Below are 16,596 nucleotides of genomic sequence, written 5' to 3' on the forward strand. Positions count from 1 at the left end.
AGCTTTCTTTATAGTCCAACTCTCACATCCGTACATGACCACTGGAAAAACCATAGCCTTGACTAGACGGACCTTTTTTGGCAAAGTAATGTCTGCTTTTTAACATGCTCTCTAGGTTAGTCATCGGAGAAGGCAATGGCACCCCACTCCAGTACTCTTGCCTGCGAAATCCCATGGACGGAGGAGCCTGGAAGGCTGCAGTCCATGCGGTCGCGAAGAGTCGGACACGACTGAGCGACTTCACTTTCACTTTTCACTTTCATACATTGGAGAAGGAAATGGCAACCCACTCCAGTGTTCTTGCCTGGAGAATCCCAGGGGCGGAGCCTGGTAGGCTGCTGTCTATGGGGTCGCAGAGTCGGACACGACTGAAACGACTTAGCAGCAGCAGCAGCTAGGTTAGTCATAGCTTTCCTTCCAAGGAGTAAGTGTCTGTTAATTGCATGGCTGCAGTCACCATCTGCAGTGATTTTGGAGCCCAAAATAATAAAAGTCATCACTGTATGCATAGGTGTATAATATACAGAATACTAGTAAGGTGTATAATAAAGAATCCTAGTAAGAAAAAAAGATAACTGAAAAAAAACAAATTAGCTAAGCAACAAAACCATGAATGAGTATCATCCCTAAAAAGAGACTATTAAGAAGAGTGTGTAAAATGGAAATGAAAGGATGAACAGACAAATTTAGAGCCAATTATAAATTCAGGCCTTGTCTGAATACCTATTTTTCCCTTTCTGCTTATTTTTACCTACATGAGATAGCATACAATGTGCATGTGTATATGAATAATTAATGAGCATTTTAAATTAATCTTTGTATTCACCAAACTGCAGGGTAAATCTCTCTTTTCTACTTGAACACATTCTATTTTGTTTCAGAATTTGATTTTTCTTATTTTACTGTTCAACCAAGCCATGTACTATCTATTTGCAAGAGTACATCTATTTTGTATTTATGTAGCTTCTATATTAAGGTGAGTTAAAAGTGAAGTCATGGCTCATAGGATTTTCTTTTTTTATTAAAATAGGACAATTTAAGTAGTTTAGTAGTAATTTGTGCTTTTAGGTTAATTGTTGAAATTCTAAAAAATATTTGTTAAGTTATTTTTCAAATAAAAGTTAGTTGATGTTCTCTCTAAATCATGTACATTTCAAATGTGTTCTTTTTTGGCAAGTAGTTGAAATATTCAAAATGGCTACTTAATTTATTTTAATGTATACAAAATTGACTCAATAATTGGAAGAATGTTTCAGAAGTTTATTTCAAAGTACAATTTTAGAGGAAAATTCATGTTTTATCTATAAGTTATATTGGGACATTTGTTTAAAATATCAGTTTTTATTGGTACAAATGAAGTAATTTTCTAACCTTAATTTTTTATTATATTTTCATAGTAAATAATTGTCATACTATATAGGCACATGATTACTTGGTTATGGGGAGGATAAATTGGAAGATTGAGATTGACATATACACACTACTATATATAAAATAGATAATAGGGGCCTACTGTATAGCACTGTATGGGCTTTCCTGGTGGCTCAGCTGGTAAATAATCTGCCTGCAATAAAAGGAGACCTGGGTTTGATCTCTGGGTTGGGAATATCGCCTGGAGAAGGGAAAGGCTACCCACTCCAATATTCTGGCCTGGAGAATTCCATGGACTATACAGTCCACGGGGTCACAAAGAAGCAGATGTGACTGAGGGACTTTCACTTTCACTGTATAGCACAAAGAGCTCTACTCAATGCCCTGTAGTGGCCTATATGTGAAAAAAGAATCTGAAAAAGAGTGGGTATATGTATAACAGATTCACTTTGCTGCATACCTGAAACTACCACAACATTGTAAATCAGTTCTACCCGAATACAATTTTTTTAATTACTTAGTTATAATTTTTATAATTGAAGGTTTATATATTTATTCATTCTATATTACTCTAGGAATATTAAAGTTTGTGTTATTTCTCTCTGAATTTTTCCTTAAATGATTTTTCTAAGATGGTGGGGTTACCTTAGGGATGGTGCTTTTATGTGAAGCTGCTACATCTGACATGGATATTGGAAAGCGAAAGAGTAAGTCATATCATATGCCAAGATGTAGCAGTTCTGCCTTTATACAGAAAAAAGCAATGTCCTCTTAATCACTTCTCCTCTTAGTTATATTATTTTACTTCACTATTATAAAAGTAATATGTGCTCATTGTAGAAAGTGTTGGAGGAAATAAGAGAATGAAACATTTGGAGGTAGAGTTACCATTATTCCACCATTAAAAAGCTAATAATTTTAGCATTGTAATATAAGTTTCTTCCATTTCTAAAAACATCTTTTCAACTGTATGTATAATATTTTGAATCTTATACCCCCTTTTTTAATTGGAGTTAAAATATTTCACTAATATTTTCCCATACATAATTTTTAATTTATTGTTTATGCTATTTATTTAACCATTCTGGTTTTATTAAACATTTAGTTTTTTCCTTTCATTATAATGAATAGTTATTTAGTGACTATTACGGTATATATTAAACTTTATCCTCTTTTCATATTAATTCCTTAAAGTAGTATGACTGTGTGGTCCTGTGTATGAGTATTTTCAGTTATCTTGATGTTTTAAGCTGATGATGCCAAATTCTTTACCCAAATGTTTAATAGTTTAGATTCCTACCAGTGACATTTCAGAATGCTTGTTTTCACTGTAACTTTTTATCAACATTAGAGAACTTTATTTAAAATATGTATGTAAGTGTGTATTTGCTTATCAGATAAAGGGGAGATGTTATATTATTTTGTACTTCTTTGTTTATTACTGTAGTTGAATATTTTCTTAGATGTTTATTAGCTGTTTTGTTTTCCTTTGTCTAAAATACCTTTTTGTCTTTTGCCATTTATGTATTAGAATGTTACTCCTTTTCCTATTGGTTTGCATGGACTTTTTATATATTAGAATTTTCATATGCTAATATTTGTTACAAAAAATGCTAACAATGTACTTTACTTAACATGAAATCAGTTTGAGTTCTTATTTTATGGTTAAAGAGTTAAATGTCATCAAAATTAACCTAGGTTAATAAATTGATCTACTTTTTCCTTCTAGGAAAAAAGATGATATTGGATTTTAAATTTGGAAGATAATTTTTCTGTTGCATTGAAATGAAGTTTTACATATTAGAAAAATAGAGCTAATGTAGCAATTTTTTATCCAGTCAATATACATCCTTTAATTCATGACTTTTGAAAAAATGCCTATTTCAGTATTCATTTTTGGAGAAAGGCCATCTGGGTACTACTGCAATGCTGGGATGAATTTAAGTTGTAAAACATTTTGATGACATATATTAAGTTAGTCACAATTTGATCTATTTATAAGATTCTAATCTAATGAGATGATCACAAATATTACTAATAAATATTTCTTTAGCACTTATGTATCAAGAACTTTCCTAAGTACTTTTAGATATGTGAAAAAATTAGAATACAAATATATATTCTGGGTGAAGCTATATATACATGTATATGTGCATTTGATTAGGAAGAAAAAAAGACTTCTACAAAGAGCATGTGTTAATACTCATTAAAAAATTGTTTAAGATATAAATTTTTGGCCCCTAATCATATTGTGTGAGAATTGTAAAGGGAAAATGGATTATTCTCTAAGTATAACAAAACTAAAAATTGTCTTTAGTATTGTCCAATAAATATGTTTCCCTGAAGCTTCTGTGCTTTTCCACACCTACCTCTCTGCTTCTTAGCCAGTCTTAGTCCAGGGATTTAAAAATCCTCATGTTATGGGAATCATACTTGAGCATTGTAGGGTCATCGTCTAGGGCTAAGGTTGGTAACTGCTATGCTGAACCAGAGCATGTGGGATTAATGGAGAGAGCTATGAATTTAGGGCTAGGAGTCAGGGGTTTTGTCCCCTCATAATTCAAATAAGGAATCTGTGTTGAAGGATTTCCTCATACAAGCAGTGTTGATGAATAAAGTACTTTCAACTAAGGCTGTCAGAATGATATTACCAGATGTCTTTAAGTCAATATTTATCAATAATACAATAAGGCCATACAGAATAAGGACTTAAAAGAAGTTTAAAAAGTGAGTTATATTAAAGCAATTATCCTTTGATTAAAAAACAAATTGTTTTAAAAGAGTGAGTTATTTTCTTGTTAGTTGTAAAACTGTTTCTAACACTGAATTCTGTGGTGATGTTTAATGGAATTCATTATTTCACACAATTAAATTACACAAGTATGTAAATATTATAGTGTTCAGTTCAGTACAGTTGCTCAGTCATGTCCGACCCTCTGCTACTCCATGGACTGCAGCACACCAGCCTTCCCTGTCCATCACCATCTCCCAGAACTTGCTCAAATTCATGTCCATTGAGTCTGTGATGCCGTCCAGCCATCTCATCTTCTGTCATCCCCTTCTCCTCCTGCCATCAATCTTTCCCAGCATCAGGGTCTTTTCCAGTGAGTCAGTTCTTCACATCACGTGGGCAAAGTATTGGAGCTTCCACCTCAGTCCTTCCAGTGAATATTCATGACTGATTTCCTTTAGGATTGACTGGTTGGATCTTGCATTCCAAGGGACTCTCAAGAGTCCTCCAACACCACAGTTCAGAAGCATCAATTCTTTGGCCCTCAGCTTTCTTTATAGTCCAACTCTCACATCCATACATGACTAGTGGGAAAATCATACCTTTGACTAGATGGACCTTTGTCGGCAAAGTAATGTCTGTGTTTTAATGTGCTGTCTAGGTTGGTCATACTTTTCTTCAAGGAGCAAGTGTCTTTTAATTTCATGGCTGCAGTCACAATCTGCAGTGATTCTAGAGCCCAAGAAAATAAAGGCCTGTCACTATTTCCATTGTTTCCCCATCTGTTTGCCATGAAGTGATGGAACTGGATGTTCTTCTGTGTATTCTTGCCACCTCTTATTATCTTCTGCTTCTGTTAGGTCCATAAGGTTTCTGTCCATTATTGTGCCCATCTTTACATGAAATGTTCCCTTGGCAGCTCTAATTTTCTTGAAGAGATCTCTAGTCTTTCCCATTCTGTTTCCTCTATTTCTTTGCATTGATTGCTGAGGAAGGCTTTCTTAATCTCTCTTTGCTATTTGGAACTCTGCATTCAGATGGGTATATCTTTCCTTTTCTCCTTTTCCTTTAGCTTCTCTTCTTTTCTCAGCTATTTGTAAGGGCCTCCTTAGACAACCATTTTGCCTTTTTACATTTGTTTTTCTTGGGGATGGTCTTGATCACTGCCTCCTGTACAATGTCATGAACCTCTGTCCATAGTTCTTCAGGCACTCTGTCTATCAGATCTTATCCCTTGAATCTATTTCTTACTTCCACTGTATAAATTGTAAGGGATTTGACTTACATCATACCTGGATGGTCTAGTGGTTTTCCCTACTTTCTTCAGTTTAAGTCTGAATTTGGCAATAAGGAGTTCATGATCTGAGCCACAGTCCGCCCCCAGTCTTTTTGCTGACTTTATAGAGCTGCTCCATCTTTGGCTGCAAAGAATATAGTCAATCTGATTTTGTTATTGACCATCTGGTGATGTCCATGTGTAGAGTTTTCTTTTCTGTTGTTGGAAGAGGGTGTTTGCTATGACCAGTGCGTTCCCTTGGCAGAACTCTTTTAGCCTTTGCCTTGATTCATTTTGTACTCCAAGGCCAAACTTGCCTGTTACACCAGGTGTTTCTTGACTTCCTACGTTTGCATTCCAGTCCCCTATGATGAAAAGGGCATCTTTTTTGGTATTAGTTCTAGAAGGTCTTGTAGATCCTCATAGAACTGTTCAACTTCAGCTTCTTCAGCACTAGTGGTTGGGGCATAGACTTGGATTACTATGATACTGAATGGTTTGCCTTGGAAATGAACAGAGATCATTCTTTCATTTTTGAGATTGCACGCAAGTACTGCATTTCAGACTTTTTTGTTGACTATGAGAGCTACTCCATTTCTTATAAGGGATTCTTGCACCCACAGTAGTAGATATAATGGTCATCTGAATTAAATTTGCCCTTTCCGGTCCATTTTAGTTCATTTATTCCTAAAATGTCACTGTTCACTCTTGGTATCTCCTGTTGGAAGTGGCATCATCCACTTCCAATTTGCCTTGATTCATGGACCTAACATTCCAGGTTTCTATGCAATATTGTTCTTTACAGCATTGGACTTTACTTCCATCACCAGTCACATCCACAACTGGAGTTGTGTTTGCTTTATCTCTTCATTGTTTCTGGCGTTATTCCTCCACTCTTCTCCAGTAGCATATTGGGCACCTACCAACCTGGGGAGTTCATAATCTTTTTGTCTTTTCATACTGTCTGTGGGGTTCTCAAGGCAAGAATACTGAAGTGGTTTGTCATTTCCTTCTCCAGTGGACCACATTTTGTCAGAACTCTCCACCATGACCTGTCCATCTTGGTTGGCCCTACTCAGCATGGCTAATAGTTTCATTGAGTTAGACAAGGCTGTGGTCCATGTGATCAGTTTGGTTAGTTTTCTGGATTGTGGTTTTCATTCTGTCTGTCCTCCGATGAATAAGGATAAGAGGCTTCCCAAAGCTTCCTGATGGGAGAGACTGACTGTGGGGGAAACTGGGTCTTGTTCTGATGGATGGGGCCAGTAAAGCTTTAATCAAGTTTTCTGTTGATGGGTGGGGCTGTGTTTCCTTACTGTTGTTTGAGGCCAAACTGTCAACTGTGCTGCCACTGGAGACTCCTGGACACTCACAGGCAAGTCTGATTCAGTCTCTTATGGTCTCACTGCTTTCTCCTGGCTCCTGGTGTACACAAGGTTTTGTTTGTGCCCTCCAAGAGTCTGCTCCATTATAGTGTAATAGAGCAAATTAAAGGTGAAGGCAGACTCCTGAAGATATAAAAATGGGAATGAAATTTGTTGTAGTTTAGATTTACCAGTAGATATAGCCGTTGCATTTTACTCTTAGTAGTGTAGCATAAAATTTATGTTCTTACTCTTTACTATGTTTAACATGCTCATTTTACTCTCCTTTTATTTTTCTGCAGTAATGTGTGTGGCTGGTATTGGACTTGTTGTATTATTCTTCAGTTGGATGCTCTCTATTTTCAGATCTAAGTATCACGGATATCCATATAGGTATTATTTTTCATTTGTATAGTGATTACCTATGCTTTCAATGATTAGAGTTGATGTGCTTTATAATTTTTTTTACTTTACCTCCAGATTACTCTAGCTTCTGACATAGAGATAGGCTTTAATTGAGTTATGTTGCATATAGAAATTATAATAATTATGATATAGTGAATAAAACTATGTGATTTCTCAGGAAAATCATTCAGGACTATTCTGACATCACTTAATTTAACCTAGAAATCTATCAAACACATAATGATTAGAACATTTTATACCCTCGCACAGTTCCCTATTTGCATACTTTACATCTTTTTGAGGACAAATTATTTTTTTAATGTTTTTTCCTAAACTTTTCACTCTACTTTTCAGGCTGTTTAGGTAGAATAAACAGAACATTTGAATTGAATCCAATTTGTAGACTGTAGAATAAGAGTGTTTAAGAAGGTCTAATTGATTTGAAATATTCTTAGTGATCTCTAAAGCTCAGAGAAGAAATTATTCTCCTAGTTATAACTTCTTGATTTTATTCTGTTAATAGCCAAAAGAAATGTACCTGTACACAACAGGCAATATCATGAGTTAGTTTTATAATCTGAGTGCCATTTACTACAATTCTTGTTTTAATACAACTTTGCCCTGTTTTATAAAGGACCATGAACACTAACATAAAGTATATCAAGTGATATTTTTGAGACACAAATTCATTTTTCGTATTTTCAACAGAAGTTTTTAGTAGATAATTTTGAATAACTCCCTGGCCAGTTCATTATATTGTAACATTTCTAAATGTAGTTTAATCACTGAACAACTTAAATTAATCTCCTTTTGCATTTCTTGCAAACTTGTTTAATTCTGAAGATTTAAACCTATTAGAACTTTGATCCTTGACTAATAATACTCCAGCTCTATACTTTTATTCTTCTGTCTATATGTATTTTAAAATAATTTATCCCCTACAGAATACTAACTGGGATGCAAGGGTAATCTTTCTGGTACTTCTATTACTTATTTGATCTCTGTGGTTGATTCAGTTATTAATTGGTATCTCTTCAGGAGATATTTTAATTTGAGTTTATTTCTACTTCCTTTTCTCCTAAGACTACCTCAGCACCTCAGTGTCTCTTACTTTTTGTTATTGGTACTCAAAGTTTATTATACATGTACCCAGATGTTCTTTGATCTGATATGATAAAATCAAGATATTTATTAGAGGTAAAGACTGTTTTTCTTTCAGGTATTAATAGACTGGTATATATTTTTGTTTCAGCTTTCTGATGAGTTAAAAAGGATTCCAGAAATACGTAGACACTGGAGTAATGGAAATTGAAAAATGAAAAATATGTGTGTGAAAAGAAGAATGCAATTTATGTATTTTGGATTACCTCTTTTTTTTCCATGTGATTAAAATAGTTGATCATTTAACCAAAGAAGATGTATAGTGCCTTAACAAGCAATTTTCATGAAGTATTTGGATACAATTCTTCTCTTAACCTTCCCTTCCCAGTAAACTCTCTGGAACATTTAATTTAGTGGAATTTTATAAAAAATTTAAAACTACTACATTTTAATTAGAACAAGGTTCAAAACTGTGTTGCTTAACTTTTGGCCATGTGGTTTTTTAATCTTATCCAAAGGTAGTTGGGACTGGTGACCAGGTGTTCTTGCATATGCCTGTTACTGATAACAGCGTCAGGAATCCATTCTTAGCTTTTCCATTGTTACATGGATGTGTATACTTCACACACCTTTCCTTTTGAGCAGAAAAATCATATATGCTATGTGTCTTCTGAAAATGGAACACCATTCTTCAGAGTACACGTCTAGACTTTAGAAAAAGATCACTAGCCAGTCCTCCATCTTCCCTCCTGAAATTCTGTGCAGACTATGTTTCTTGGTAGCTGTAGACATTAAGAAGTATTCCTAAATACGAGATTATGATTTCTTCATGAGTGTGGTGTTAGCTGCCTGTTTTTGGAATGATTTCAGGCTCATTCTGTTTCCCTAATTTATTTAAGATGGGCCACTCTCTAATAAAAATGTAGCTTAGTATTAAAATCAGTGTAAATTTAGAATGGACCAAAATGTTTCTGCAACTCAGAGATGATCACTTATTTCATTTGTACCTAAGAGAAAAAAATGGATTTATCTGGTTAAATCAATTTCGTATTACAGTGACAATATATTTTATTAACCCTTGTATTTAGGAAAAGGACTCCCTTAGACTGGGAAAATAAAATGATGAAACATTAAGTTGTTGCTTATGAATAGAAAGTAAATTTTTCTTGTAAACTGTTCTGTTTTGTTGCTATTATTTCAACCTTTGTCTTCTCACTTTATGTAGAGAAACAAAGTAATAATTTGAAGAAGTTCTATTTGAATTTGATCTTTTCCCTGTCAGTGAAAATAAGCATATGTGCTAACCAAATTTCTGTGAAGAATAAAAGTTGATGGTTATCAGTAGATATAGCTATAATCTCCTCCATGGCTGTAAAGAGTATCCGGAAATGCCACTATTATAGAAATATACAAATTCCAATTGTGAAAAATTTTTAAGAAATCTTAGAAGTATTACATTAAGATAATATTGTGACTGCCTGCTACTATTTACCATCTAATAACTTCCCCTCATGGTCTAGAAACCTTACATAATAGATGTTTGAAGAAGAGATGAATATAGTTGCCTAAGAAGAAATGTTCTATGTGGGGCTTTTTTTTTTTTTTTAAGTAGATTTGGTGGGTGAGGTGATATTTACTCTCTACTGGAGCCCATTTTTGTTACTCCACTGTAACTTGCTTGATTCTAGATTCCTTATCTGCTGTTTTTGTACTTGTCTCAGGCCAAATAAATTTATGCTGTGATTCTTATGAGACTTGTATGAATATGCCCTGATTTGTACAGACTAACCAGGGGAATATTACTGCCATGTAATCTATAGCTCCAGATAATTTGCAATGAGCATTGAAGAATGACAGTTCTTTGTATTTTTTGTGTCTCTCTTAAGAGCACATTCTTCTTCTTTAAGGAGAGAATTTGTGTTCTGGCTAAACTCTGTAGAGGGCAGATTCACTATACTTAGAATAGTGTTACTTTTGTGGAAATGTTGAAAGTAGATTTCATCTGAAGTGCCTTAAGTAGATTCTTAAATTTACTTTGCTAGTATTGATTTAAATATTATTTGTTATGCATTTTAAAATACTATTCAAAATTATACATTGTAGTGGCTGAGATAACCAAATGTCTGGCTGTTTGCTTTTTGATCATATCAATAAACTTTTACAATCTAAATTCTGAGTTTTTGGTTAACATCTAAAGGGTGAATTGAAAACACTACACTAGAAGTATAATATTAGGATATTCCATTTTGAAATTATAATTAAATTTACTATTATCCTAATGGCAGTAAATTTGGTAGGCTAATTTACTTAGGCATTTCTCAATTTAAATAAGTTCTTCCAGGATTCTATTCATTATCCTTTATTAATGCTATCACCCTCTAGATTAGTCACAACAATCAAGATATGTAAATGAATAACTGTTTTCAATGGTTTGTTACATTTTGTCCTAGTCAGTAAATATTGTGACTAGATAACAGAATGGGAAAGACTAGAGATCTCTTCAAGAAAATTAGAGATACCAAGGGAACAATTCATGCAAAGATGGGCTCAATAAAAGATAGAAATGGTATGGACCTAACAGAAGCAGAAGATATTAAGAAGAGGTGGCAAGAATACACAGAGGAACTATAAAAAAGATCTTCAGGACACAGATAATCATGAAGGTGCAATCACTCACTCACCTGGAGCCGGACATCCTGGAACGTGAAGTCAGGTGGGCCTTAGCAAGCATCACTACGAACAAAGCTAGTGGAGATGATGGAATTCCAGTTGAGCTATTTCAAAACCTAAAAGATGATGCTGTGAAAGTGCTGCACTCAATATGTCAGCAAATTTGGAAAACTCAGCAGTGGCCACAGCACTGGAAAAGGTCAGTTTTCATTCCAATCCCAAAGAAAGGCAATGCGAACGAATGCTCAAACTACTGCACAATTGCACTCACCTCACATGCTAGTAAAGTAATGCTCAAAATTCTCCAAGCCAGACTTCAGCAATACGTGAACTGTGAACTTCCAGATGTTCAAGCTGTTTTAGAAAAGGCAGAGGAACCAGAGATCAAATTGCCAACATCTGCTGGATCATGGAAAAAGCAAGAGAGTTCCAGAAAAACATCTATTTCTGCTTTATTGACTATGCCAAAGCCTTTGACAGTGTGGATCACGATAAACTGTGGAAAATTCTAAAAGAGATGGGAATACCAGACCACCTGACCTTCCTCTTGAGAAACCTATATGCAGGTCAGGAAGCAACAGTTAGAACTGGACATGGAACAACACACTGGTTCCAAATAGGAAAAGGAGTACATCAAGGGTGTATATTGTCACCCTGCTTCTTTAACTTATATGCCGAGCACATCATGAGAAACGCTGGGCTGGAGGAAGCACAAGCTGGAATCAGGATTGCAGAGAGAAATATCAATAACCTCAGATACGCAGATGACACCACCCTTATGGCAGAAAGTGAAGAATAACTAAAACCTTCTTGATGAATGTGAAAGAGGAGAGTGAAAAGTTGGCTTAAAGCTCAACATTCAGAAAACTAAGATCATGGCATCTGGTCCCATCACTTCATGGCAAATAGATGGGGAAACAGTGGCTGACTTTTTTTTCTGGGCTCCAAAATCACTACAGATGGTGATTGCAGCCATGAAATTAAAACTGCACTGAACTGAATTCCCTTTTGATACTAATTTGAAACACTTACCCAGAGAGATTCAGTTCAGTTCAGTTCAGTCAGTCGTGTCCGACTCCTTGCGACCCCATGAATTGCAGCACACCAGGCCTCCCTGTCCATCACCAACTCCCGGAGTTTACCTAAACTCCTGTCCATCGAGTCAGTGATGCCATCCAGCCATCTCATCCTCTGTCGTCCCCTTCTCTTTCTGCCCCCAGTCCCTCCCAGCATCAGAGTCTTTTCCAATGAGTCAACTCTTCGCATGAGGTGGCCAAAGTTTTGGAGTTTCAGCTTTAGCATCAGTCCTTCCAAATAACACCCAAGACTGATTTCCTTTAGAATGAACTGGTTGGATCTCCTTGCAGTCCAAGGGACCCTCAAGAGTCTTCTCCAACACCACAGTTCAAAAGCATCAATTCTTCGGCGCTCAGCCTTCTTTATAGTCCAACTCTCACATTCCTACATGACCACTGGAAAAACCATAGCCTTGTCTAGATGGACCTTTGTTAGCAAAGTAATGTCTCTGCTTTTGAATATGCTATCTAGGTTACTCATAACTTTGCTTCCAAGGAGTAAGCATCTTAATTTCATGGCTGCAGTCACCATCTGCAGTGATTTTGGAGCCCAAAAAGATAAAGTCTGACACTGTTTCCACTGTTTCCCCATCTATTTCCCATGAAGTGATGGGACCGGATGCCATGATCTTAGTTTTCTGAATGTTGAGCTTTAAGCCAACTTTTTCACTCTCCTCTTTTACTTTCATCAAGAGGCTTTTTAGTTCCTCTTCACTTTCTGCCATAAGGGTGGTGTCATCTGCATATCTGAGGTTATTGATATTTCTCTCTGCAATCCTGATTCCAGCTTGTGCTTCCTCCAGCCCAGCGTTTCTCATGATGTACTCTGCATATAAGTTAATAAGCAGGGTGACAATATACAGCCTTGACATACTCCTTTTCCTATTTGGAACCAGTGTGTTGTTCCATGTCCAGTTCTAACTGTTGCTTCCTGACCTGCATATAGGTTTCTCAAGAGGAAGGTCAGGTGGTCTGGTATTCCCATCTCTTTTAGAATTTTCCACAGTTTATTGTGATCCACACAATCAAAGGCTTTGGCATAGTCAATAAAGCAGAAATAGATGTTTTTCTGGAACTCTCTTGCTTTTCCATGATCCAGCGGATGTTGGCAATTTGATCTCTGGTTCCTCTGCCTTTTCTAAAACCAGCTTGAACATCTAGAGGTTCACGGTTCATGTATTGTTGAAGCCTGGCTTGGTGAATTTTGAGCATTACTTTACTAGCATGTGAGGTGAGTGCAATTGTGCAGTAGTTTGAGCATTCTTTTGCATTGCCTTTCTTTGGGATTGGAATGAAAACTGACCTTTTCCAGTCCTGTGGCCACTGCTGAGTTTTCCAAATTTGCTGGCATAGTAAGTGCAGCACTTTCAGAGCATCATCTTTCAGGATTTGAAACAGCTCAACTGGAATTCCATCATCTCCACTAGCTTTGTTTGTAGTGATGCTTCCTAAGGCCCACTTGACTTCACATTCCAGGATGTCTGGCTCTAGGTGAGTGATCACACCATCGTGATTATCTTGGTCATGAAGATCTTTTTTGTACAGTTCTGTGTATTCTTGCCAGCTCTTCTTAATATCTTCTGCTTCTGTTAGGTCCATACCATTTCTGTCCTTTATTGAGCCCATCTTTGCATGAAATGTTCCCTTGATGTCTGTAATATTCTTGAAGAGCTCTCTAGTCTTTCCCATTCTGTTGTTTTCCTCTATTTCTTTGCATTGATCGCTGCGGAAGGCTTTCTTATCTCCTTGCTATTGTTTTGAACTCTGCATTCATATGCTTATATCTTTTCTTTTCTCGTTTGCTTTTTTCTTCTCTTCTTTTCACAGCTATTTGATAGCCATTTTGCTTTTTTACATTTCTTTTCCATGGGGAAGGTCTTGATCCCTGTCTCCTGTACAGCATCATGAACCTCTGTCCATAGTTTAACAGGCACTCTATATATCAGATCTAGTCAGGTTATATAAGACTGGGCAGCATACATTTGAAACATGGAGTAGAAACACTGGATAGGAAGTAAAGAAATCTTGCTTTTAGACAGCTTTTAGTCCTTTGAACTAAATCTCCCTGACCACAGGCAAAACAGTGAACCTGTAGACCTATTTCTTTATTCTGATGTGAGTGCATTGGATTAAATCACCTCACTCACTGTTACTTCTAGCACTGCTCTTCCATGATGTAAAATATTAAAGATGCATTTAAATCTCACTGGGTATCATTTGTGATCATCAGAGCTGGTGCTGAATTAAATCAGTTGAAATGTAGGATGGTTTGTAGTCAGATTTCTGAAGATGCTGTGAAGTGCTTGTGGGGGCCATTATATCTGAAAGCTTTAATAATATGCACTGAAATATTTTAGAATAAACTTGATTATGGTAATATCAGATCTTGATTTCAGTTGGTTCTATTAAATTTTTAGCAAGAATGAGATGAACATGTGTAATAGTATGCTAATATTATAGAATATCAAAACCAAGGGGAACTTAGATACCATTCAATCATTACCTTCCTTTGACTACTAAAGAATACCTGCCCTAGAGAGGTGAAATGATTTCCTGAAGGTTATTCCAAGGAAATGCCTACAGGTTTCCTATTTTGTTGCAGATTCCCTGTGGATTGAATTTCAATTCAGGATGCATATTACTCCCTGACAAAATGGGAACCATAGTGAGTCTATCTTAATTGCTTCCTGATATCTAGATTGTAGGGACTTGGGGAAGGGGGAATGGGAGCTGTTTATAATTAAGAGTTTCAGTTTTGCAAGATGAAAAGAATTCTGAAGGTTGGTCATACAGCAGTGTGAATGAACTTAACAGTACTGAACTGTGCATTTAAAAATGGTAAAAAAGTATATGTATATTTTACTACAACTCAAAATGAAAACATGTGCTAATGCCTTGGTGCCAACGTCATATTGACATATCCTTACTGACACCACTTTTTATTTGATCATTGTCCTGAAAATTGAGTACAGCTGAACAGAATGTGGCTCATGGTAGAAATGTTGAAATATGGTCTTTAGACTCTTTGGGTGACATTTTTAAGGACATACAGGTAAACTCTGCCTGAAGAACCAGTGATTAGTATATTCCAATGAGTGCTCCTTAAACAATGACTTTCAGCTGGGAAAAAAAAAAAAGAAAACTCGAAGATATGTTGACTCCACCAAAACTTCCAGATTCAGAAATAATGCATTTGGTCTGAACCTTCCAATTTATTAATATGCCTGGCTGTGGCTCTGTGGTCCGCAATTGTACCTAGAAAAGTTTGGGTCTGAAGTTCTTTTTATGATCTTCAAATAAATGCAGTGTTTTCTCTATTCCAAACACAGCTCAAAAACTATTATTTCCAGGAAGCTTTCCTGACTTCCCAGTTTGAGTTTTATGCTGCTCTTTTTTTCTTTGGTGCATCTCTGTTATCCTATCTTGTAATTGCCCTGTCCTTCCCATAAACTGTAAGTTCCTTGGGAATGGAGGTGTTGTCTTACTCATGTTTGTATGTTCCTTTTAGAAAATACATGCAGAGTACACGTGGTAAATTTTCACTGATTGAATAAAGAAGAAAAAACCTTTACTCTCAAGGTGTTTGCAGTCTTGTGGTGGAAACAAGCATATAACCAAATGTAATCCCAGTAGGGAAAATCTGTGTTGTATCATGGATACAGAGAAGGGTTTGATCACTTTTTTGAGGTTAGGAGGTAGAGGAAGGGAGAGATTTAAGTACCAAAATGCCAAATTATTCTTATCAGTATAGTATCATTTTGTTGTTCAGTCACTAAGTCATGTCTGACTTAGCATGTCTCTTCCAAAGAAAGCACAGCAGACCTCGTTCTCAAGAAATTGTTTGTTTTGACCTGTCTGTGGATTCCCTAACAAATAACACAGAGGCTTCCCTTAGTTTTGTCTAACTCAGAAGTCATTCAGGGCAGGAAAGCAGCTGTTCACACAGCGTGTTCCTCAAAAACATTAAAAGACAAATGAACAAGCCACTGCTGCTTAGGTCAAAACATTGCTATTTTGGTACATAATAGATGCGTCAAAAGTGTGGGAGCAAAAGCTTGAGGAGAGACTTAACTTTGGGAAACAAAAGCTTTGTATCCCCATAATAGGATGCATGCCCAGAATAGACTTGATAGTTTTATAAGCTTTCACCTCTAATATTTATGCTCAGTTCTAGCAGGAAGTGAAAGCTAAGGCAGAGTTGTAAACAGACTGACTGTGTTACAGGACTGTACCAAAACAGGGCCGATCTACAAAGACTGAAAGACATTTTTTTGTTTTGCCTCCACGTGTTTAAGGAAATCACTCTCATATCATTAGGTGACTGCTAAGCTAGTGAAACAGATTTCAGTGTCCACATATGATGAAGAATACAGTCTTTACAAAAATAGTTTAGGAAGTTCAGTAAGCAAAGCCTATAACTTGCAACGTGCAGAAACACAATGGGAAAGAAGAATCTGATTTTAAGAGTTATCACATTATAATACTCAAAATGTGCAATTTTCAACAATAAAAAATTATGAGATAGATGAAGGAATAAGACAGTATGGCCTATTCACAGGGAAAAAAGGGAAATTAATAAAAACTATACCTGAAGAAGCCCAG

The 16,596-nt window shown here is 36.0% G+C and overlaps 1 protein-coding gene across 1 annotated transcript in view; it reads left to right on the forward strand.

The window, feature by feature from the left end:
* The window catches only part of MAGT1 (magnesium transporter 1), a 46,701-nt gene extending 38,182 nt beyond the window's left edge, over positions 1-8,519 (forward strand). Inside the window, exons 8-10 of the mRNA XM_052663115.1 lie at positions 2,004-2,078; positions 7,045-7,135; positions 8,400-8,519. Of these exons, the coding sequence (XP_052519075.1) occupies positions 2,004-2,078; positions 7,045-7,135; positions 8,400-8,415 (182 nt within the window). The 3' untranslated portion in view covers positions 8,416-8,519. The remainder of the gene's footprint in view (positions 1-2,003; positions 2,079-7,044; positions 7,136-8,399) is intronic.
* The last annotated feature ends 8,077 nt before the right edge of the window (positions 8,520-16,596 follow it).

This window comes from Budorcas taxicolor, chromosome X (genome assembly GCF_023091745.1).
Source record: "Budorcas taxicolor isolate Tak-1 chromosome X, Takin1.1, whole genome shotgun sequence".
Lineage (NCBI taxonomy): Eukaryota > Metazoa > Chordata > Mammalia > Artiodactyla > Bovidae > Budorcas > Budorcas taxicolor.